At 52.9% G+C, this 22,009-nt stretch overlaps 1 protein-coding gene across 4 annotated transcripts in view; it reads left to right on the plus strand.

Annotated features, from left to right (window-relative positions):
* Positions 1-1,623: 1,623 nt before the first annotated feature.
* Positions 1,624-22,009, plus strand: part of IGSF3 (immunoglobulin superfamily member 3) — a 94,289-nt gene continuing 73,903 nt past the window's right edge. Inside the window, exons 1-2 of one of the 4 annotated variants that reach the window (XM_051856126.2) lie at positions 1,624-1,801; positions 2,435-3,102. In XM_051856126.2, the coding sequence (XP_051712086.2) occupies positions 3,060-3,102 (43 nt within the window). In that variant the 5' untranslated portion in view covers positions 1,624-1,801; positions 2,435-3,059. The remainder of the gene's footprint in view (positions 1,802-2,434; positions 3,103-22,009) is intronic. The other 3 variants (XM_051856122.2, XM_070077815.1, XM_051856125.2) reach the window with 3 other exon arrangements.

Consider the following 22,009-nt stretch of genomic DNA (forward strand, 5'->3'; position numbering starts at 1 on the left):
AGTTTGAGATAAATGACAATTAAACGGCAGACCCTGCCCCCTAGAAACTCATAGCCACAGGGAAAGGGAGAGGCCAAACCAAGAGCTACTTTGTGTCAGTCCTAGCATGATCTTCATTGCTCTGCACAAGGTGGGTTTTAAATATAAGCAATATGTATGCAAAATCAGTGAATTATAGGCATATTCCATACTAAATCCACTTGCCGTCAGCCCAATAAGGTGAAAATCACACACACCCATGGCTCCCTGCTGAGTTCTGAGCCCCCCTGAGCATCCCCCCCCCATGGCTTCTTGGGCACTGCCGCCCATCCACGCATCCAGTCTCCTCTGCATCCCGCCCCCAGTCGTTGGGGCTGGAACATTCTGCAGAGCTGCCTCCTGACACGGAGACCACCCACTCATTCCTCTCCCTCACTGTTGCTACCTTGGTGGTCCTGGTCACCGCCCTCTCCTGTCTGGCTTTTCGGCAGCGCCTGCCCCGGCCCCCCCCCCCCCCCTTACCCCCACCCTCACCAGCCTTCCACCCGCTGTCCATAGAGGTCTTTTTTCACACACCAGACAGACCACTCCAGGGCCCTGGGGTCGATTTATCCCCAGCTCACGGCTCCGCTTCTCTCTTGGATTTGGGTCCCACAGAGATTTCCGGGTCGTCTAGCCGTCTCCCCACTCTGGGCCTGCCAGGGAGCTGTCTCCAGGGCCCGTGACGTTATCACCTCCTCCGCCCCCTGCTCTGCCTCTGCGCCTTCAGATTCTACCCGCGTCTCCGTTTGAAACCCCTCAGCAGAACCTGGCCCGACCAAGTCCGCCCCTCCCCCACGACACAAGGCTGGGGCCAGGACAGTCTGCACTGCACGTCGCCCCTGTCGCACCGTGTCCCCCGCCTAGACTGCAGGCGCCTCGAGGGCAGGCCTGTCCTGTTGTGCTCTGGCCGCCTGGTGGCTGTGTTGGCCCTCTGTTCCGCACGTTCAGTGAATACTGAATGAATGAAAAAGCACTTGCTTGCATAGGACTGTCAGTCACGAAAGAACCGGAGCTGCGATTTCCTGAGTGCGGATGAGTAAGTGCCTTACGACGCTGTCACGCACGCCTCATACAACCCCATTAAGGAAGGCTGACTTTCCCTATATAACAGACGGGGAAACCGAGGCACGGGGCGGCTGAGGAGCTCGGCCCAGCGGCCACAGCCAGGAAACGCAGGAACCGGGGTTAGAACCCAGGCTGTTTCCAAACTCCAGACTCCATCCCAGAGCGCAGCGCCAAGCTGGGGCTCCACTCCGCGAGCAGACCCTAGTCTCCAGCAAAGGGCTTTGTTTTTGCTTCCCGGAGAGGGCACGCGCTCCCGCGCCGCCCGCCCTCTCCTCGGCTCGCGGCTCCAGGAAGGGCTTGGGAAGGGCCTGCGCATCTCGCCGGCAGCCAGGAGTCTGCGCGCGAGCCCCTGCTTAACTTCGCGCGCCGCCGCCGCCGGGTCTCCCGAGCCGGCCCAGCCCAGGTCCTCGGCGCCCCAGGCCGCCCGCGCGCCCCCGCTCGGCCCCGGGCCCCGGCCGCGCGGCTCGGGGGGCGGGGAGCGGGGGCCGGGGCGGGCCCGGGGGCGGGGCCGCGAGCCGAGGCCGCCGCCCTCGGCCCGCGCTCCGTCGCCCGGTGCTGCGGGCCTGGCTGGAGCCAGAGGGGCGGGGACTCGGGAGGGGCTGGAGCGCGGCTGCTGGTGCGGTTGCGGGCGGAGAGGAGGAAGCGGCGCGTCTCCCGAGGCGTGCACCGCACCGGCAGACCGACGGGCGCGCGGAAGGAGCGGGCCGGGGGCGAGGTCAGGCGTCGGCCGGGGGGCGCGGGCGGCGCTGGGGCGGGGGCGGCCGCGAGGGGGGCCTGGGCCCGGGGAGGGAGGCGTGGGGGACCGGCCGCGGCTGCTCGGGGTCGGGCCCCAGACCCCCTTCCCAGGCCGGTCGGGCACGAGGCGACCGCGCTCCGGCGGCGGAAAGCGGAGCCCTGGGCTCCCTTCTTCCCCGGCTCTTTTGCTTCCAATCAGCGTGAAATAAACACTCGGGAAGGTAAAACAATAGCGGGCCACCTGGGACGCTGCGCGCTCGGAGCTCCCACGGGCGGGGCGGGGGCCGGGGGTGGGACCGACAGCCGCGGCCGCCCCTCGGAGCGCCGTCCCGCTGTGCCCCCGCCGGGGGTGGGGCTGCCCGCGGCGCCGGGGCTTGGTAGGAGGCGACGGGTAATCCCAAGAGGGAAGCGTTTGGTCAAAGTATTTCAGGAACGATCGGGTTCCCCACGAAGGCTCTGCCCTGGATAGGCAAACTAAGGCGGAGGGCCAGGTAGCGATCTGCCCAAGGTCAGAACGCGGAGGCTACCTGTCCCAGCCCGGGAACGGGACCTAGGGGTCCGGCGCAGCTCGGTGGCGTCTGCCTTTGACAAATCTCTGCCGTGTTTGTTTCAGCAGTCTGCAGGCGTCGTGGGACCGCTGCCGGGCTGCCCCACGCCCGCCGGCCGGCTTCGTGCGTCTCGGGCAGGTGTCAGCTCCGTGGCCCACCACCATGGATGGAGACGGGCTGTTTGATGAAGAATCGCCAGCAGTGGATGCCAGCCAGGGTGCGTCGGCTGCCAGAGGTTTTGATCAAGCCTACCCTGCTCCTTTTGGGGAATCCGAATGAGGAAGATCGCAGGCACTGTCGCCCGCAAGCCAAGGACATTTCTGTATAATCAGTGGATGAAAGGATTTTCTCAGACTCTTTTATTTCCCCCTTTCTTGAGGATTCATCCAGCGCAATCTACAATTCCAGTGGAAACCGCAAGGCACACGATGTGGCAGAAGCCTGGAGCACCCTCAGAATTGTTCCGGACCCTTCTCTTGGCATAGGGGAGTTTTCCCACGTGCCACCACTGCTGCTCCCCACCCCCACCCCTCCTTCTAATCTGTTCCCTTTAATCCACTTGCGTGTTCCGAGTTAAGTTCAATTTCTAAAAACTGCCCTCCGGAGCTGTGAGTGGAGTGCAAGAAATGAGAGATTAGGTGCTGGGGGAAAGAGGAAGCGCCCGCGTCCGGGCTCCTGGCGGCTGCCGACATGAAGTGCTTCTTGCCCGTGCTGAGCTGTCTGGCTGTGCTGGGTAAGTGGCTCCGCTTATCTGGGCGATCGATGTGAAAGTTTAACCTGCTTTTGCTTCCTGTAATTCCTTGTGGTTCTTTCCCATCAGTGGGAGGCCTTGGGGACACCAGGAGGCGGCCGGTGGGTGTCACAGGTTGGAATACAGTGCCAGGAGGATGTGGGGGAATACTGCTGTCTTTAGAAGGGACCATTTGCCATCCTTGAAGTGCCTGCCCTGGGCCTTGGGGTGAGGTGCCCCATCTGCGCGCACATGCATCCACAGTTTAGGCACTCGGTGTGGCTTGTGGGCTGCTCCTTCCAGTATTAGAAACAGGATACCAAGGGTGTTCGCTCTTGCATTAATTCCGGTTTGGGAAGTGGCGCCCTCGATCTCCCTCTGTCTTGAGTCGGTCCAATGATCCTGATGACACTTTCATTGTGATGAGAAGTGGCAGTGAGTGGGGTGTGGCTGGAAGGATGCTTTGCCCTACCTTCTGTGGACTCTGGGCTGGTAACAGCATTTGAGGATGCCAGTCACATGTCTTACCAAGGAAGCACCACTCATACTTCTGCAAGGAAGCCGGGCTTGAGGAATTGAAACTGACTGGTAAGGCATGCATTAGGAATGGCTTTTGGGATCATCTGAGTGTTTACAGAGGGGAGAAAAAGCTGTGGCCCTAGAGATTCACCCGTCCCCCTTCCCAACACGGTCTGTTCCTCTCCTGCCCCTGAGCATGGCCTTAGGCATGGTTTCCTAAGAAGTGGCCAGCCTCTGGGATAAACTCTAGCCAGACCTCCCACAGGAGCACACGCCCTGCCCCCAGTGCTGCCCCACCCTCTGCCTCTGGTCTTTGCATTTCCAAATCTTGGAGTCTGGCACGTAGGGAGCTTATCTGTGATCTGTTGGCAGTGGAGAGGGCGCCCAGGCCCGAACCCTCACGGGAGGTCACTGGTGTATGCGAAGAGAATAGTGGACTTTGGAGTTAGAGGACGTGCATTGCAATCCTAGCGTCCGAATCACCATAAAACAGTGAAGGGCTGTTGTACCCTTAGAGGATAAAAGGTGTAAGGATATACGTGACTGCCTTGAGTCACGGCTGGAACTCAAGCTGGTTCTCAAACTTGGGTGCCTGCTGGCATCACTGGTGATGCTCAGGCCACAGCCCCAGACCCATGACACCAGGCTCCCTGGGGAGGGGATGGGACCCAGGCAGCAGTCTTTTAGCTCTCCCAGGTCATTGCACGGGTGAGTCTGAGGACTGGCGTGTGAGTTCCTGCCTGCCAGCCTCCACTGCCAACTCACGTGGAACCCCAGTCTACAGAGTGTCTCTGTGTCTCCTGGATGTTCAGGCAAAGTCAAGAAGGCAGGTAGCCCTCCATCTGCTAGTCCCTAACACTGGATCTGTGTGCGTGTTGTACTGTGCGTGTGTCATTCGCTTGGTGTCTGGGTTTAAATCAGCAATTAGTGATTCATGTGGATTGAATGGGACACAAACAAGGAAAGCCCTCAGGAGGTTTGGGCGTGGGGCGGGGGTGTGTAGCGAAGACTGGAAAGAGGCTTGAGTGCAAGGGTGGGGCCCAGAGGAGGCCCAGGAAGCACCAATGGGAAAGCAAGGCAATGTGACATTTGTGCCTTTTGTTTCTTCTGGCTGCTTAAGAAATGTAAGGCTGCCTGCTGGTCCCCCTGCTGTTTGCTCTCTCTGGGCTGCTCAGTGCCAGCACTGGACGGGCGCCGTCCTCCTCATCTTCCCTCCCCACTCTGCTTCCCATGTAAACAGATGCCAGGAGGAAAATGAGCAAGGTGGCCTTCAAGGGGGAATGGCGGTGGCTGGAGGCCAGGCGTGGGGCAGAGGGGCACGGTTCGGAACTGTGGGCACTGCATGCTTTGGAGTCCCTCCTCCTGGTGGAACCTCACAATGGCTGTTAGCACGGCCGGGGAGGGGGCCTTGCTGCTGTGTTCTTGCCCCCAGAGAAGCAGAAGGTGTTTGGGGAAGGAAGAAAACCCGTGCTGGGGTCTTGTTTCCTGCTTGCCGGCCGTCTGGTGTGGTCCGATGCACGCGTCAGCATTCTTACTGGGGCATGAGTTACTGTGGTGTGCAAATGTGAAACAGCAAAGAATCCCCTAGGTTGTAAGCCTGTGTGGGTCACACACCTGGAAAATAAATTGGCTTGCCAAAAGTTGGACAAGACTCTGCTCTGCACAGGAGGCAGCCTCTGGAGGTGGCGATTTGAGGAAGAAGATCTGGGACGGGGTCCATGGGAGGAAGTTCTGGGATACTTGGGAACTCCTTGACTATCATTAGACTTGGGTTTTTCTTGGCCAGTGTCTGGGATTTGGGTCAGGTCCCTCTTGTTCTGGCTGTTGGGATACTAATTTTGCCCTTGTCTTTATGCTACGGAAGCTACTGGGCTTGTCCTGTGGACCACTGTTTCCTTCTGTAGGAGTCCTGGGTGCCACACCCACTCAGCTGCCACCACAGCCCTTGTTCCAATGCCAAAGCCTCTGTGAGCCCACGTCTGGTTGAGCCATGAGAATAGAGAAGTCTCTGCTACTGAGAATGGGTGGCACCAGAGGGGCAGAAGAGGAGAGATGGACAGGAGGGACTGATGTGACTGTGGCATGAGTGTGCAACAGAGGGAATGGGGAGGGAGAGTGGGAAAGAGGTTGGGGAGCAGCCTGGGTGAGTGACAGTGACAGTGTTGGGGAGAGAGAATGGGGTTAAGTCTGCAACAACAGGAAAGGAATCACTGGGAGAGCTGATTGGAAGCCTGAGACACAGAAAGCACATTTCCATTTTGCATGGCCATGAAGAGTTTATACCCCCGACCAGTGCTGAAGTTGCGCATAAGGTGGACTGGATTTTAAAAGTGTGAACAGTGAGAAGTGTAGGTGATTGGGACCTCTCCGGATCATCGCGGCAGAGTCTGTAGACGGTCATGTTCATTGATGTTCTCCAAGTTCATTTGCGGAGTTTGGGGAGCCTCCGGTTCAAGGGGGACAGGGCTGAGGAAGTGATCACTTACTTCCCGGTTAGTTAGGGACAGCTTCTCAGGGGAGAGGCCAGAGGAAGCTTTTGAAAGAGATTGACAGGAACTTTGATGTAGTGATGGGCATGAGCTCAGAGGCGGGACTGGGGTGATCAAAGGCAGAAGAGCAGGAGGAAGTGGAGGAGAGGAGGGAGTGGTGTGGGGCAGGCGGGCAAAGGGATTTCAAGGGAAGGGACGAGGATGGTGATTTATGAATGAGGCAACACTGCCGTCCTGACACTTGTCCCAGAGATAGGGCTCTCTCCTTTCCTAGGACCTTGGCCAAGGGCTCTGAGGAAGCGCTAGGCAGGCTAGGGTGCCACTGAACTGTGAGGATCACTGAGCTAGCTACCTGTGGGCACCCAGAGTGCTCCTGCTGTGGCACTACGGCAAGACTCTTGCTATTATCTTAACAGTCGTCATACCAGCTCTGCTGGCTGCAGCCCTCACTAAGCCTAAGCAAGCCCTAGCTCATCCAGTCCTCAAAGCAGCCCTGCCAAATAGACTTCTCATGTGGTCACTGTGGAATAGATGGGGATGTTGAGGTCCCAGGAGTTGCCCTAGGGTAAATTACTGCCTAGGATGATACCGTGCTCCACAGGGCCTGGGACCCAGGCTCCTTCTGTCTCATTCCATGTCCAGGCCCTCCATTCCCAAGGTCATCTCAGGGTCCGAGACAGCTACTCCAGTCCCAGCCATCGGGAGGAAGATCTGCGAAAGGCAGGCCTCGGGCACCCATGGCCACTTCCTGGAAGTTATACCCACACCTGTGCTTTCAGCTCCATTGGCTAGGTCTAGGTCACGTGACCCTATGTAGCTGTAAGGGAGGCTGGGAAATATTAGCCTTACTCTGAGGATCTGTGTGCCCTGCTGGAAACTTGGGGTTCTGTTACTGCGAGGAAAGGAGAGAGCAAATTGGTGGGAGACAGCTGCTGGCTTGCCATAGTCCCAGAGCTAATAAGTGGCAGAGCAGGGTTTCAAAGCCAGAGTCGCTTGGTTCTGGGCCCTGTGTCCTTTCACTGCCCACTTCGGGAGTCTGAAACCCAGGCCCTGGCCTCTGGGAATCCTTGCTGGGAAGACCTGGGCTATGTGAGCCAAGAATTGTTGCCTAGGAAGCGTAAGTCAGCCTATAATTAAACACTACATGGTGTGGTTTTAGCAGTGAGTACTATAATGTTTATAGGGTGCTTGGGGCCTGTCACTGTATAAACACTTTCCTGAGCGTGCCCTTCTGAAGAAAGTGCAGAAGGATATCTCTGCTGTGGTTTGTGCTGTAGCCCCAGCACTCAGCCCTGTGCCAGGCGCCACCTAAGTAGCTGTTCAGTTAACTTCTGGATGAGTGAATGGTTTCACGAGGTAGTGGGTGCTGTGTCCTGGCCTCCTTGATCAGGGTGGGGAATTCAAGGCCCAGGGAGGTTGAATCATTTTGCTCAAGGAAAAGAACTGGAAGTTGGCAGAGCCTGAATTTGAATCTAAGTTTGTGTGATTGTAGAGCTGGCACCTTTACTTCACCAAACAGGGCTGCTTAACCTTTGGTTTTTTTTTTTTTTTTTTGTGCCATGGCTCCTTTTGCTGGCTGGAGAAGCCTTCTGGGCATAAGATTGAAAAATGCAGAGATAAAAATACATAGGCTAACAAAGAAAACCAATTCTATTGAAACATCGCCATCATCAAAATATTAAAACACAGATCTGTGGTCGAGCAATTTGCCTCTTTAACAACCTGTTAAATTAAATCACAGCCTCTGACTGCAGGTCTAGCAGTTATGCTACTTTTGGGGTAGTGACGAGGGTAAATGATATTTGGCGGTCCCTGCATCGACTGTGCCGTGATGGGAAGGTATGTGTGATGTCCATCGTGACAGATCCTAGGCACTAGGGAGTTGCTGTGTGGTCGTCTGCTTTGATAAGCAAAGGAATGATTACAGTTCACTTAGAGGCTAGTGGAAATTAAGATGTAATTTTTTTTTTCTCTATCCCAGCTCACATACCTCCTGAGTGCTGCGGACTCCTGCAGAGTTCAAAGTAACGTTCCATGCAGGTGGTGGTTGTTGGGGAAAGATACTGTGGAGAGGACCTGGGCTCAGCTTTCAGAATGGGCAGGATTTGCACCGGGAAGGGCATTCTGATAAGGCAGAGGCAGGGGAGTTAGCGGTCTCAATGGTGAGGGAGAGAGGCCTTAGAGACTGGCGAGGTGACTTTGGCAGTTTTAAGGACCAGTTCAGGTGGGAAGATGCAGGTTCGCAGAGAACTAGCCTCGATGACTAAGGGTTTAGGATGCGGGCTTAGACTGGATCCCAAGGACCCAGATCGCTTCCACTGGGCCCAGGACCAGAACCTAGAAGAAGTGGCTCCAGCCAGCTCCTGGCCTTGGTGCCTTGTGCGCCGTGAATTACGACTGCTTGATGAATGTTTTTAGGTTCATGTGAGAGTCCCTCATTGCCATGAGCAGACACCTGTTTGCTTGCTGCTTCAGAGTGAGCGTGGCTCTTCCTTGTAAAGGGTGGGTTTGTTAAGTGAAAGAAATGTAAGACACCTGTGTATGAATGCCCCCTGATTTTCAAAGCAATGAGTAGTTGCATCAAAATCAAGCTTGTCTTTGTGGAAGATCACATGGTGCCGAGTCCCCTCATCTAAGAACCCTTTATTACGTGGCTAAATCGTGGGCCACAGCGGCAGACACTTGGCAAAGACCCTGGCGATGGACCTCCCTTAACTGGAATCCGCTCCTAAGTGGGCTTTTGGTTTCAGTTTTTGAACGCCACCTTTGGAAGGGCAAAGAATGACAAACCGTAGTACAAGGATTTGTTCTGGAAATCGGCTTCCAAGCAGTCGTCCTGCTCGCCATGTCTTCCCCATCTGTAATTATAGCAGCAGAAAAGAATGATGAGCCCGGGGCAGTGCAAGATCCTAAATCAAAGATTAAATTATATGAACTCTACCCAGGCTGCAAAGTGGTCAGATGTGTTTTAAAATGCTCTCTAATAGGCTTTATGATAATGAGAGGTGAAGCAAAGCTTCTACCTAACCTTCGTTTAACCCTGTAGCAGAATGCACCGGGGTGCCCTGTTCCCCATCATCCAGGCCACTGTGGCTTTGCTGCGACACCGCCCTATCCTTCCCCTCCAGGTTGGAGAAGATGAGCTGAGGCCAGCAGTGGAACAAATGGCAAATCAATTTGCTGTGGCCCAGAAGACAGTGACCCAATGTGCTCTCTGAGGGTGAATGTCTGTTGGAGGGGTGGAGGCAAGGCGCGTTCTTGTCATCAGCTTCATGGAGAGGGAGGAGGAGGCTGCAGGAGCTGGGAGAAGTCAATCTGGAAAGGTTTTCTGGAAGAGGTGGAATTCTAGGCTTTTTTTTTTTAAAGTGGGAGCAGGGTGATGTTGTGCCAGAACTTTGGGGTGGAGGGGCCACTTTGAGAAGACCTCAGAAGGTGGAGAAGCCAAAAGTGGCTGTGGGTGGGGGTCCAAAAAAGGTGGATGGGGAAGAGGTAGAGCCCTTGGTTGGCATGAGGACTGGGGCCGGAGACAGGTGAGAGGTTCCAGGAAGCTGTGGGTGGGCCTCCTGGAGGGTCCCTACAAGGAGTGGCAGGATTGCATTGAGAGTGCCTGAAGGTGGGGGTTGGGAGGCGGAGCTGAAAGGTGGCCTCGTTCCAGACCAGAGCAAAGGGCTTGGGGCACTCATCCACTCTGTCAGAGGAGATGTTCTTGCCACAATGTATGTCCAGGAAAACAATGTCTTCTCATAGGGGCCCCACCCCATCAACTTTCAGGGCCCCAGGCCTCCCCTTTGTTAACACAACAGGGGCCAGCGCTGTGGTGGAACAGGTTAAGCCGGCATTTCCTACAGCAGAGCTGTTTCAAGTCCTGGCCACTCTGCTTCTGGTCCAGCTCCCTGCTAATGTGCCTGGGAAGGTAGCCCAAGTGCTTGGGCCTCTGCCACCCATGTGAGTGACCCAGATGGAGTTCCTGGCTCCCAACCTCAGCCTGGACCAGCCCCAGCCATTGCAACCACTTGGGGAGTGAACTGATGATGGAAGGTCTTGCTTTCTTTCTGTCTGTCTCTGTTGCTCTGCCTTTCAAGTAGATACATTTTAAAGAGAAAAAAAGAAAAAAATGATAATTACTTAAAAAAAAACCCAAAACAAAAAAGAAAATAGGATGCTGGTTGTGTATTGCTTCCCACGATGATTCTTTGATGTAGTGGAATTTACTGAGGCTTGCCATAAGTTGCTGTTCTTTTTGGGTGTTAATTCTCTTTTTGCCTGTGACACCCATTGTCCTCTATCGCACTGCCTCCCTTTTTATGGTGAGAGTACCATCTCCGCTCTGAGCCGGGCACTGGGCACCTGTGGCATCGCTGGTAATGGCTCTGTGGCATGAGGCAGGCTTCTGACTTCCACGTTTCAAGGACCCTTTTTATTAACTCCCTCTCCCCTAGGAGCCCCATATTTCGAAATCTGTTTTCCAGATAGACAGCATTTATTAAGGAGTAATTAATCTGCTTTCCCTAGATGATAGCCGGTGTGATTGTCACATTTCATGTAGTCCAGCTGTAAAGCAAAGAGCAGTGCGGTGCTGTGAGTGGCTGGTGACCAAAGCCTGCCTTTGCCTGGCTTGTTAGGTGCCCTCGCCCTGTGTCTCCACTGCTGGGTGTTTTTGGAATTTCTCAGGTAGCCATGTTCCCGATCCCAGCTGCTGATTTGGGTTTAGGGACCTTGGATAACCTAAGTGGTGTTTGCTCATTAATAGTTGTGTTGGTGACCTTGATTGACTTTGCTTGGAAGCACTTGAAGTAGCAAGAGGAAAAGAACATCTGGAGTTGAGCAGTCACCTTTCCCTGCAGGTCCAACCACACCTACCCTACCCTGGCCAGGCACAGTCTGCTTTTTTTTTTTAAAAAACTTCCCAGGAATAGAATTTTGCAACATCTTAGGAAATATTAATTTACACTGAAGATTTGATAAGTCATAATTTTTTAAAGACTTTTTTTTTTGTTTGAAAGGCAGAGATACAGAGATAGGAGAGACAACACAGAGAGAGAGAGAGACAGAGACAGAGAGATCTTTTCATCTCCTGATTCCTCCCCAAATGGCTGCAATGGCCTGGGCTAGGCCAGGCTGAAGCCAGGAGCCAGGAGCTTCTTCTGGGCCTCTCACATGGGTGCAGGGGTCCAGATATTTGGGCCATCTTCCTCTGGTTTCCCAGACACATTAGGAAGGAGCTGGATCAGAAGCGGAGCAGCCAGGTCTTGAACCAGCGCTCGTAAGGGATGCTGGCGTCACAGGCGGAGGCTTAACCTGCTATGCTACAGTACAGGCCCCTAAGTCATAATTTAAAACAGCAAAGAAAGTGCTTTGGGGCAGAGTGATACACAGAAGTAAGGGGATAGGGTACTGGCCTCAACTTCAGATGCTAGCTTCCGTTTGTTTGCTTTAGTTTTTGAGTTTCAATTCCTTCCTTCCTTCCTTCCTTCCTTCCTTCCTTCCTTCCTTCCTTCCTTCCTTCCTTCCTTCCTTCCTTCCTTCCTTCCTTCCTTCCTTCCTTCCTTCCTTCCTTCCTTCCTTCCTTCCTTCCTTCCTTCCTTCCTTCCTTCCTTCCTTCCTTCCTTCCTTCCTTCCTTCCTTCCTTCCTTCCTTCCTTCCTTCCTTCCTTCCTTCCTTCCTTCCTTCCTTCCTTCCTTCCTTCCTTCCTTCCTTCCTTCCTTCCTTCCTTCCTTCCTTCCTTCCTTCCTTCCTTCCTTCCTTCCTTCCTTCCTTCCTTCCTTCCTTCCTTCCTTCCTTCCTTCCTTCCTTCCTTCCTTCCTTCCTTCCTTCCTTCCGGCAGAGTAGACAGTGAGAGAGACAGACAGGGAGAAAGGTCTTCCTTTTGCCGTTGGTTCACCCTCCAATGGCCGCCGCGGCCAGCGCACTGCGCTGATCCGATGGCAGAAGCCAGGTGTTTCTCCTGGTCTCCCATGGGGTGCAGGGCCCAAGGACTTGGGCCATCCTCCACTGCACTCCCTGGCCACAGCAGAGAGCTGGCCTGGAAGAGGGGCAACCGGGACAGAATCCGGCGCCCCGACCGGGACTAGAACCCGGTGTGCCGGCGCCGCAAGGCGGAGGATTAGCCTAGTGAGCCGCGGCGCTGAGTTTCAATTTCTTGACCCAGGTAACAGTGAATGTAATTTTGTTGTAGGAAGTGCAGAAAGTAAATGTGACCCTTTCTTCCTCCCCTGCCTGTTACTGGATTTCATGCAGATTCTATACAGTTGGAGATACATCCTTTCACACTCTTCTCTATGAGCATACTCACACAAATATAGATTTTTTTTTCCTGACATAAATGGAGTCATACAGAGCATGTTGTTCAACGCCATGATTTTACAGGGGTGATTTACTTCACTATTTTTTCAGACTTAATTTCGTGGCCATATCAGAACTGATTTGGTTATTTTGTAGCTAGTTGAAGCTGTAATTTGTGAAGTCATCAGGGAGCAGTGAGACTCATTCAATAGCTATGTAACAGAATACTTTTGTCCTGCTGTATCAGGAGAGCAAGGGTCATAACAAAAACACTACTCAAATTTTAGCCTATTTAATGAGAATAATTCACTATTGTGAACGTTTTCTTTGAAAACCACATACATTGAACAAATTAGGCACATTCACGTTTGACTGACTGCCTATAATTTTGAAATTATGTTAAATTAAAATGAAGCCTTCATTAAAATGAAGACAGCCATAAATACTAGGGGAGGGGAGTTGTGTCTGATCACCCAAGTGTCCTTGTTTATTTATAGATTAGAACAAAATGAGATGTTTTCTTTCTTTTTTTTTTTTTTTTTTTTTTAAGATTTATTTATCTATTTGAAAGGCAGAGTTACAGAGAGAAAGGGAGAGAGATCTTTCTTCTACTGGTACACTCCCTAGATGACTGCAAAGGCTGGAACTGGGCCAGGCCAAAGTCAGGGGCCAGGAGCTTCCTTCGGGTGTTCCATTTGGGTGGCAGAGGCCCAAGCACTTGGGCCATCCTCCACGGCTTTCCCAGGCACATTAGCAGGGAGCTGGATTGGAAGTGGCGCAGCCAGGACTCAACCAGCAGGCCCTGGTGTTTTCAGTTCCCTACTGATTCCTCCTTCTGGAATGATCTGGACTGCAGCTCTAAGGTTGCTGGCGACCAGCTCAACATTTACGACTTTCACGCAGAGGAAGAGAACTTTTTTTTCCCTTTTAGCCTTGCAGAAGCTGTAGAAAGGTTATCATTTCAGAGTGTTGGGTTTCTTCTCACATGCACTTGTGTGACTTTCTTTAAAACCCCAGAGCAAAAGCAGGTTTCTGGCATGGTTCCCTTTGGGCCTGATTTTAAAATGGTTGCTCCTCTGGCAGGATGGGTGTTGGGTTCCCTTATCGCCTCTCCAGTCCTGCTCCTGAACCCAGAGTCTGACCTGCTGCTGCCCTCTCTGAGGCTGCCCGAGACCGCCCAAGGCTGCCCAAGGCTGCCTCAGTTCTCCTGGACTCAACTTACAATACTTTCCTGCAACGGCTTTTCATCAGTTCCTTCCACAAATATTTGAGTGCCTGCTGCAAGCACTCATTGTTCTGTTATCTCAAATGCCACAGAATTAAAAGCTGAAATCCTACGTTCTGAGGAGTCACCTGATACGTATTTCCAATCTTTAATAAACAGCACGGTTAATTAAAAACACTCTGATATCAGGGAACTCTTTTTTTATCCCTAAGGTAAGTCTTTTTTTTTTTTTTTTTTCTCCTCCTCCCCTATTATTCTTTAATGTCTTTTCTTCCTGTTTTGTTCTCAGCTCTTCCTCAGGAGCCAGACCCTGCTTTGGGAGCACTGATACAGGCCCCTTTAGGAATGAATAAGACGTTCTTGTGGGTGGGGTGAGGGTGGGGGTGGGTGGAGGGCAATCTTTTCCTCTTGAAAATAACCAAGTCCTGGATGCTGGAATGCGGAGGCTGTTGTCTGTCTGTGGGAATGGGGGGATTTCATGCTTAGCTCTGACTTTCTAGGAAGCCAGAACAAAAGAGAAGCAGAGAAGTGACATGCTTCTCATCAGACGTGCACAGCTCTCTCCTGAGGTCCCTGCGGGAGCCATGGGAGGGGAGGCTGTGGGGACCTGGCCCCAGGCCCTCACCTGAGCTGGGCCTGTTCACCAGCAGCCGCTGTGTCAGCCCAGCTCGTCCAGACTCGGGGTAACCCTAAGGAGGCACTCAGCTCTGCTTGTGTCAGAGGTCGCTGTTGACCTCCTGCAGGATAACTGGGGGCTTCTCTGGCCTGTGTGAGTCCCTAAGTCTGCAGGCCCTGGGGCGGAATTTGCCATGGCACCGAGCGGGCTGCTCCTGGGAATCCTTGCCAGCTGTGCTTCTGGGAGGCCTTTCTGGTTTTCCTCGTCCGTTTTGTTTGGCAGTGATGGTGTGTTGGCTTGAAGATGGCTGGTCTGTTGGGAATCCAGCCTCACACACGGACATGCCGGTTATTTTAGCAGAGGAGTGATTGTGCAGATAGATTGGTTCCGGGCTCACCGGAAAACTGGACGACCCTTGGTGCCACTGTTTAGAGTGGCGGATTCAGGATGCCTTCTGATGTCTCAGTACAAAAGGGAGCTTGCCGAGCAGTTTTGCAACTTGTCTTCTGCTATTTCACTACAAAAAAGGCAGCTCGGGCGGGGAGCACCTGCCTGGCTGGTTCCCCCCCTCTCGGTGGGAATAGGTGAGCGCCTCCAGCAGGGAGTCCTCCGAACAGGGAACTTGCAGAGGGGAGAAAGTAGATCAGGAGGTAATGCACCTCTGGATGTGGCTTTGTTCTGGAAGAATCTTCACAGATCCCAGGCCCAGCCCTGTGATTTTAAAGGTAAATTATTCTGCCAGGAGGAAAAGACTGTGGTGGCCTGGGCCTCAGGGGGAGGATTGGGGGGGAGGGGGACTGGAAATTGCCCCTGATGAGAAAGAGACTCCAGGACATGTGGTCGTCTTTGTTTTAATTAAAACATTACACAATACAAACATTTGCCTTCCCACTCTTACCCCACCGCGTGGAGGAGCTGTGATTTCCCTTATTTGGAGTCTGGGGAGAGCCAAGCCTCATTTGGGGATCAGGCCAGATGCATTCTCTGCCTTGGTGGAAAAGAAGGGAGTGTGCGCGCCTTGAGGGCTGCGGCGTGGTATTTATGGTGAGTTTGTGTGAACTGCACAGGATGAGCCTCCTCACCATCAGTTAATCAGCAGCCCCTGCCGTCCTGGGGCTGGTGCTGCACCCATCAGTAGTCTGACTCTTGTTTCCTTCTGCATATTTTGCCTTTTGCAAATGCATAGGCGTTCAGCTTTAATCAAGGCGGCTTTTACTCTGTGATCTGTAACGGGGATGACTGAAGTCATGTGGAGGATTTTAAGTAACTAATCTCTTAAGACATTCAGAGCATAATCTCCCCAGCCCCATGACCAGGCTGCCTGCATCTAAGAGATTTGCAAAGGAGGCTGGACAGGGACCTTGGCAACATTTGGAGGGACCTGGTGGCCTCCTTGCCGGCGACAGATTTTTGTTGGCTTTTGGCGTGGGGACAGGGCCTGCTGTTCCTTTGGCGTGTCAAGAGAGTTCAAGATGCTCCGTGAATGTGTCCACTGTGTTACTAAATCTCCATGCTGCTGTGCAGAGCACTGATGGGCCAGACACACAGGCAGAGTCTGTGCAAGCTCATTGATGTCTCTGCAGCGGCTGCCCAGGGCTGGCTGGCTGGCAGGCAGATGCTGCAGAACACAAGGGCATTTCAAAAAGTTCATGGCAAAGGGAATTAAAAGATAAGTTGATTCTGGTGCAAAAAATGTCAAAATCCATGCATTCAAGGGGTCTTTACAAAGTTCATGAAAAATACATATTATGAAAGAAATTATACATGGATTTCCATTTTTGACACCCAGATAAGCCTGTCCTTTGATTCCATTTTTCCATGAACTTTGTGAAGCATCCTCATGGATAATAGGCCTGCTGCTCAGTGGTATTCACTGACAGTTATTAAATCAGGTTAATCAAAAGATCAGGGGTTCTCGTGTGGTTTGCCCCGACTTTGAATGTGACTCCATCTGAGTGTTGTCTGTTGGACTACAGTTGAGCGGTAGAGTTGTAGGCAGTGAGAGGGAGAGACAGAGAGAGAGAGGTCTTCCATCCGCTGATTCACTCCCCAGATGGCCACAATGACTGGAGCTGAGCCGATCCGAAGCCAGGAGCCAGGAGCTTCTTCCAGGTCTCCCACATGGGTGCAGGGGCCCAAGCACTTGTGCCATCCTCTGCTCTTTTTTTTCCTTAAATATTTATTTTATTTACTTGAAAGACAGAGTTACAGAGAGAGGTCTTCCATCCACTGGTTCACTTCCCAGATGGCTGCAATGGCCAGAGCTGTGCCGATCTGAAGCCAGGAGCCAGGAGCTTCTTCCAGGTCTCCCACGTTTGCCATTTGGTTTCTATTTCCACCCTCCTCTCGACTTAGGTTCCTGCTAGCACAGTGTTCTGTGAAAGAATGTGGCGATTATTACTGTAAGTGCAGCCCTTGATACTGTCTCTTAATAGAATGAGAAAATTCTCAACAATGCAGACTAATGAGGAGGATTAGTTTAAATTAGTAAAATGTCTGAATTACCAAATATTTTTCCAGAATGTCACCGTTATTACTTCTGAGTAAACACTGTAACTCAAATGAGGCTAAGAGAGTGCCTGGTGAAGATCCTTGGGGGATCCTGCTTTCGGAGAGAAATAAGAATGATTTGCAATTAGCGTCCCAATTGTTTATGTAAATGCAGTTTCTGAAATACTAGATTGTGCTTGAGAAGCATTTGTTCTCTTAAGTATTCTAAATGGTCCCCTGAAACCCTCTCCCCACTGGGTGCCATAGTTTATATGCTGTATAAAGACCTGTTCTTGCTGAAGACCCAACGCACCTTGTCAGCAAAATCAGAAAGTCCGAATTAGGGAAGTCCTGATCCTTGCTTTTCAAGACTCTCAGATCTGTCTGCCCGATGCTTCTGCTGCACCTGCCTTTGAATGTTGTAACAGGTCGATAAATTCAACAGGTCTCTAATGTGTTTTTTCCTACGTGCTTGGCCATGTATGATAAGGAAGAGACACAGTCATCTTTGCTGGGCTGTGACCCGCGTGCTGGTATAGTAGGACGCCCACAAAGATGTCGTGTACAGGCTAGCAAAGCAGTCAAGGAGTAAACATGCAAATGTTTACAGGGTATATGGTTAATTACAGCTGTGAGGCTGGGCTCACGTGGCTTTCACAATCAGTGGTTTACTGCAGTAGACTGTAAGCTCCACCGGGACAGGGGTTGTGCCTCTGTGTTTGTCCAGCCTCTCCTTAGCTGTTGCCTGGCATCGAGTAAATATTAGGATAAACTATATGGCAGTGCCATTTTTGTTGGTCAAAACCAAATACCAGCAGTGCCCTATGGTTCATTCCTTTTTTTTTTTTTTTTTAAATTTATTTGACTTATTTAAGAGTTACAGAGAGAGGTAGAGACAGACAGGTCTTCCATCCGTTGGTTCACTCCCCAGATGGCCGCAATGGCCAGAGCTGTGCCGGTCCGAAGCCAGGAGCTAGGAGCCAGGAGCCAGGAGCCAGGAGCCAGGAGCCAGGAGCCAGGAGCTTCTTCTGGGTCTCCCACATGGATGCAGGGGCCCAAGGACTTGGGCCATCTTCTACTGCTTTCCCAGGCCATAGCAGAGAGCTGGATTGGAAGAGGAGTAGCCAGGACTCGAAGTGGTGTCCTTGAGGGATTCCGGTGCTTCAGGCCAGGCCTTTAACCCACTGCGCCACAGCGCCGGTCCCTGGTTCATTCTTCTAGTCATTCAGTCAATGTTGAGCGTTGGATGCATGTCATACTCAATGAGGTCTTGCGGTAGCCTGCACTTAACACACTTTTCTCTAGCGAAGGAAACGCCAGCTACGGTGTTTGAAACGGAAATGCAAAACTCCACAGGGCTAGAACTTGGGGACCTGTGATAGCGTCCCAGGGGCTGTGGCACTGGAGATGCTGTGTCCAGTAGATTTTGTATGTTCTTGGTACATTTCCCAGCCTCGGGTGGAGACAAGTGTCTTTGGGTGAGGAGTGCTGCCCAGGAGCCCAGAGAGCCTGGGAGAGTGGGCTGGGAAGCTGAGGTGGAAGGCAGGGACAAGAGCTGGTTGGCCTGCAGGGGAAGGCAGAGGCGCTGTAGGCACCCCTGTCTCAGCCCCAGTGAGGGGAGCACACACTCTCTGAGAGTCCCTGCGTTCCCATGTTTGGTTCTGTGATAGGCACTGATATCCCTCACCGTGAGCTTCCTGTGTGCTTGGGACTTCCGCCCGGTGGGCATCTCGGTGGAGCACATGCCCCAGTGGCGACAAGGGTTGCCTGAGGAGAAGGCCCAGGTGGCCCCTGCTGGGAGAAGCCCAGGACTCTGGCCTGCAAATCTGCTTCCTGTCTGTGCAACTGGGAGCTGGGCCCAGGCTAGGGCTTGGACCAGAGCTTCCCAAAGCTTCTCAACGATGGAGAACTTGCTTTGCATCCGGTTTCTATGCACAAATGTGCAATTGTGCCACCCTATTGTGATGCATGCTATTTCCTCTCCCCCACAGGATAATTTCTAGTTGAGCTCAATTTCACAGCTATTTGCTGGGTGTCCTTCTGTTCCAGCACAGGGTGGGGGTGGCGTGCGAGGGGAAAGGACGGGACCCTGCCCCTGCCGGTGGCAGACACAGTTGGTTGCCTCCACTGCAGCCGCTCTCTTCTCTTCCTGCTGGCAGAGCTCAGTTTGATTTGGATGCTACACTGCCCCTCACTGCGGACTCAAGGAAAAGTGGTCCTGCATCCAGCCCTAGGGTAAATGCTGATTGATCTAAGTCAGTCCGGGAAGCCCGTAGTGTAGACGTGGGCAGGAGACACATTTTTGGTCAATGCAATATTACAAGTCAGCTGGGGGATCCTGGGAGAGAGATCTTTCTTAAAACACAAGCGCTTGGGGCTGGCGCTGTGGCGTAGTGGGTAAAGCCGCTGCCTGTGGTGCTGGCATCCGATATAGGTGCCAGTTCGAGTCTCAGCTGCTCCACTTTTGATCTAGCTCTCTGCTATGGCCTGGGATAGCAGTAGAATATGGTCTAAGTCCTTGGGCCCCTGCACCCCCGTGGGAGACCTGGAAGAAGCTCCTGGCTCCTGGCTTTGGATCAGCACAGTTCCTGCATTTGCAGCCATTTGGGGAGTGAAACAGATGGAAGACTCTCTCTCTCTCTCTCTCTCTCTCTCTCTCTCTGCCTCCTTTCTGTAACTCTACCTTTCAAATAGTCAAAAAAATGAACAAAAACAAAAACAAAAAACAACAAAAAAAAAAACCATGCGCTCATGTACACACACACACACACACACACACACACACAGGCCAGCATTGTGGCACAGTGGGTTAAGCCATTGGCTGTGACACTGACATTCCCTATGAGTGCTGGTTCAAGACTCAGTGGCTCAGCTTCTGAGCCAGTTCCCTGCTAATGCACTTGGGAAATCAGTGGAGGATGACCCAAGTGCTTGGGCTCCTGCAACCATATGGGAGAATCAAATGGAGTTCCTGGCTCCTGATTTTGGTCTGGTCTAGCCCCAGCCATTGTGGCCATTTGGAGAGTGAACCAGCAGATGGAAGATCTCGATCTCTCTCTCTCCTCTGTCATTCTGTCTTTCAAATCAATCAATCAATCAATCTTAAGCACACAGAGAGAAGGAAAACTCCTGCTACTAGACTTGGAAATGGGCGGCTGTCTCGTCACCACGAGGAAAGCGAGTTTGTTGAGGTGAACAGGTGGGACAGGACAGGCTCCTTGATGACCGAGCCCCTGAAGGCTGAGCCTTCCAGTCACCCTACTTTTTTTGCCTTCCTGGTTGAAGGCAATTGAAATGACGTTTTCTGCTTGTCATTGAAGGCAGCCTGTACCAGACACTTGGTACAGTGTGAAATAGGTTTTTTTTTCCCCTATAAAAAACAGTACAATTCAGATCATCATAAAAAGCATACTGTTCAGAGCCAGTGCTCGGCCCTGTGCTAGGTAGGCTGGCAGAGATGCGTATGCTGGTGTTTGGAGTGGATTTTGATGCAGGGTGAGGATGTGGGTAAGAAGAGCGGAAAGGCATTGCAAGGAGGGGAGCGGCCCGTGTAGACCTGTGGAGTCGGAGAGCAGCCACATTCTGTACCCCTTTCCCCCGTGAGATTCTGTCCCCTCCCCCCCACGGGATTCTATTCCCCTCTCCCCGTGAGATTCTGTCCCCCCTCTCTGTGAGATTCTGTCTCCCCCCCGCACCGTGAGTGTCTGTCCCTTCCCCCCTACGGGATTCTATTCCCCCCTCCCCGTGAGATTCTGTCCCCCCTCTCTGTGAGATTCTGTCTCCCCCCCGCACCGTGAGTGTCTGTCCCTTCCCCCCCACGAGATAGATTCTGTCCCCACTGTAAGATTCTGTCCTTTCCCCTCTGCAAGATTCTGCCCCCCCCACCTGCCCTGTGAGAGTCTGTCCTCACTGATTCCACAATCAGATCCCAAAGCACCTCGGATCACAGAGTTAGAAACCAACCGGATTTACGCCCTGGAGCGGGGGAAGCAAGGGTGGGATTACGAACAAGAAGCTGTATACGAGGATGATTGGAAAGGGAGGACAGTGGCAGCCCAGGGAGCAGTGTAAGCCACGGGCGTGATCCTGTGGTGGGAGGTGAGGTTTGAGTCGAGTGCTGGTAGTGAAGATGGCAGAGCAGGATTATCAAGGAGTGAAATAACCGGTGGAAGAAGGGGGGAGACGTCGAGAAAGGGACAAGACTGGATGATGACTCCTAGGGTTTGAATGTCACTTGGAAAATGATGTAAATTGGAGATTGTTAGGAAGATACTGTTTGTTTTTGCCATTGGGGTTTTGAGATAATGATGGAAGAACTGAGGGAGGCCTTGAATTTGAGCATGTGCTCTGGACTTTGGGAATGAGAGGTCAGGGCTCTGGGCCAGCCCCCAGCGGTGACAGAGATGCTGGTGACTGCTGCTTGTGTAGGGTCCTGGTGGTGAGTGGCGTTCAGGTCAGTCTCCTTTTTCTCCTAACCTGGTGTGCCCAAGGCTGTGCAGGGATCGGAGGACTTTTCATGTCGCTTGTAGGACTCACGGTATGTTTAGGGAGTGGGTTTCCCTTCCGGCTGGGCTGCCTGGGGCCCTCCAGATTCCCGAGGGTGGGGACCCCTTGGCGAGCCATGGTGGTGAGGTGGCCGCCTGGCTGCTGTCTCCGTGGCCTTCCAGGCTGCCATGTGGCTTGCCGTGGAGAATGTCTTGGTGGCTGGTATCCTCTGTGAGTGTCTGTAAGCATGGAGCTTCAGGAAACTGCCCTGGGCCTCCAGATGGGACTCAGAATGAGGGCAGTGCCCATCTTTTTAGTCTTTCACACTCTCCAGAGGTTCAGAATGTGCCTTTCTCAGAGGCTCAGGAGTGTGGAGCCAGCAGGCCGAGTCTGTGCTCTTTGTTAGAGGCTGGTGCTCGTTCTGCCTGGCTGACTCACGATTTCCTTGAGGGCAAAGGGCCCCAGTGAGTGCTGGGAGGCATTGGCATCTGGTTTTCGTCAGGCCGCGAGTGAAAGTGCAGAGCTGGGTGTGCTCTTGCTTAGAACAAAGCAAGCCAGACTGTAAGGGAGAGGTGTTTGTGATGTGCCTCTGGCCTCTGCCGCTGGGAGTGGGATCCACCTGTCCCGCCTCTGCCACCTGGTATGGGACCCACCTGTCCTGATTCTCTTCCAGCTGAGCACCCAGGACAACACACTTCAGGCTGGGGGAGCTGGCACTGCCTGCCTGGGCTTTTCCTGTTGGAGTTTGAAAATGTAGACAGGGATGGCACTCTTGCCCCATCTAATGTCTTATTTTCCCTCCAC

Source organism: Oryctolagus cuniculus, chromosome 7 (assembly GCF_964237555.1).
Source record: "Oryctolagus cuniculus chromosome 7, mOryCun1.1, whole genome shotgun sequence".
NCBI classification, from domain to species: Eukaryota; Metazoa; Chordata; class Mammalia; order Lagomorpha; family Leporidae; genus Oryctolagus; species Oryctolagus cuniculus.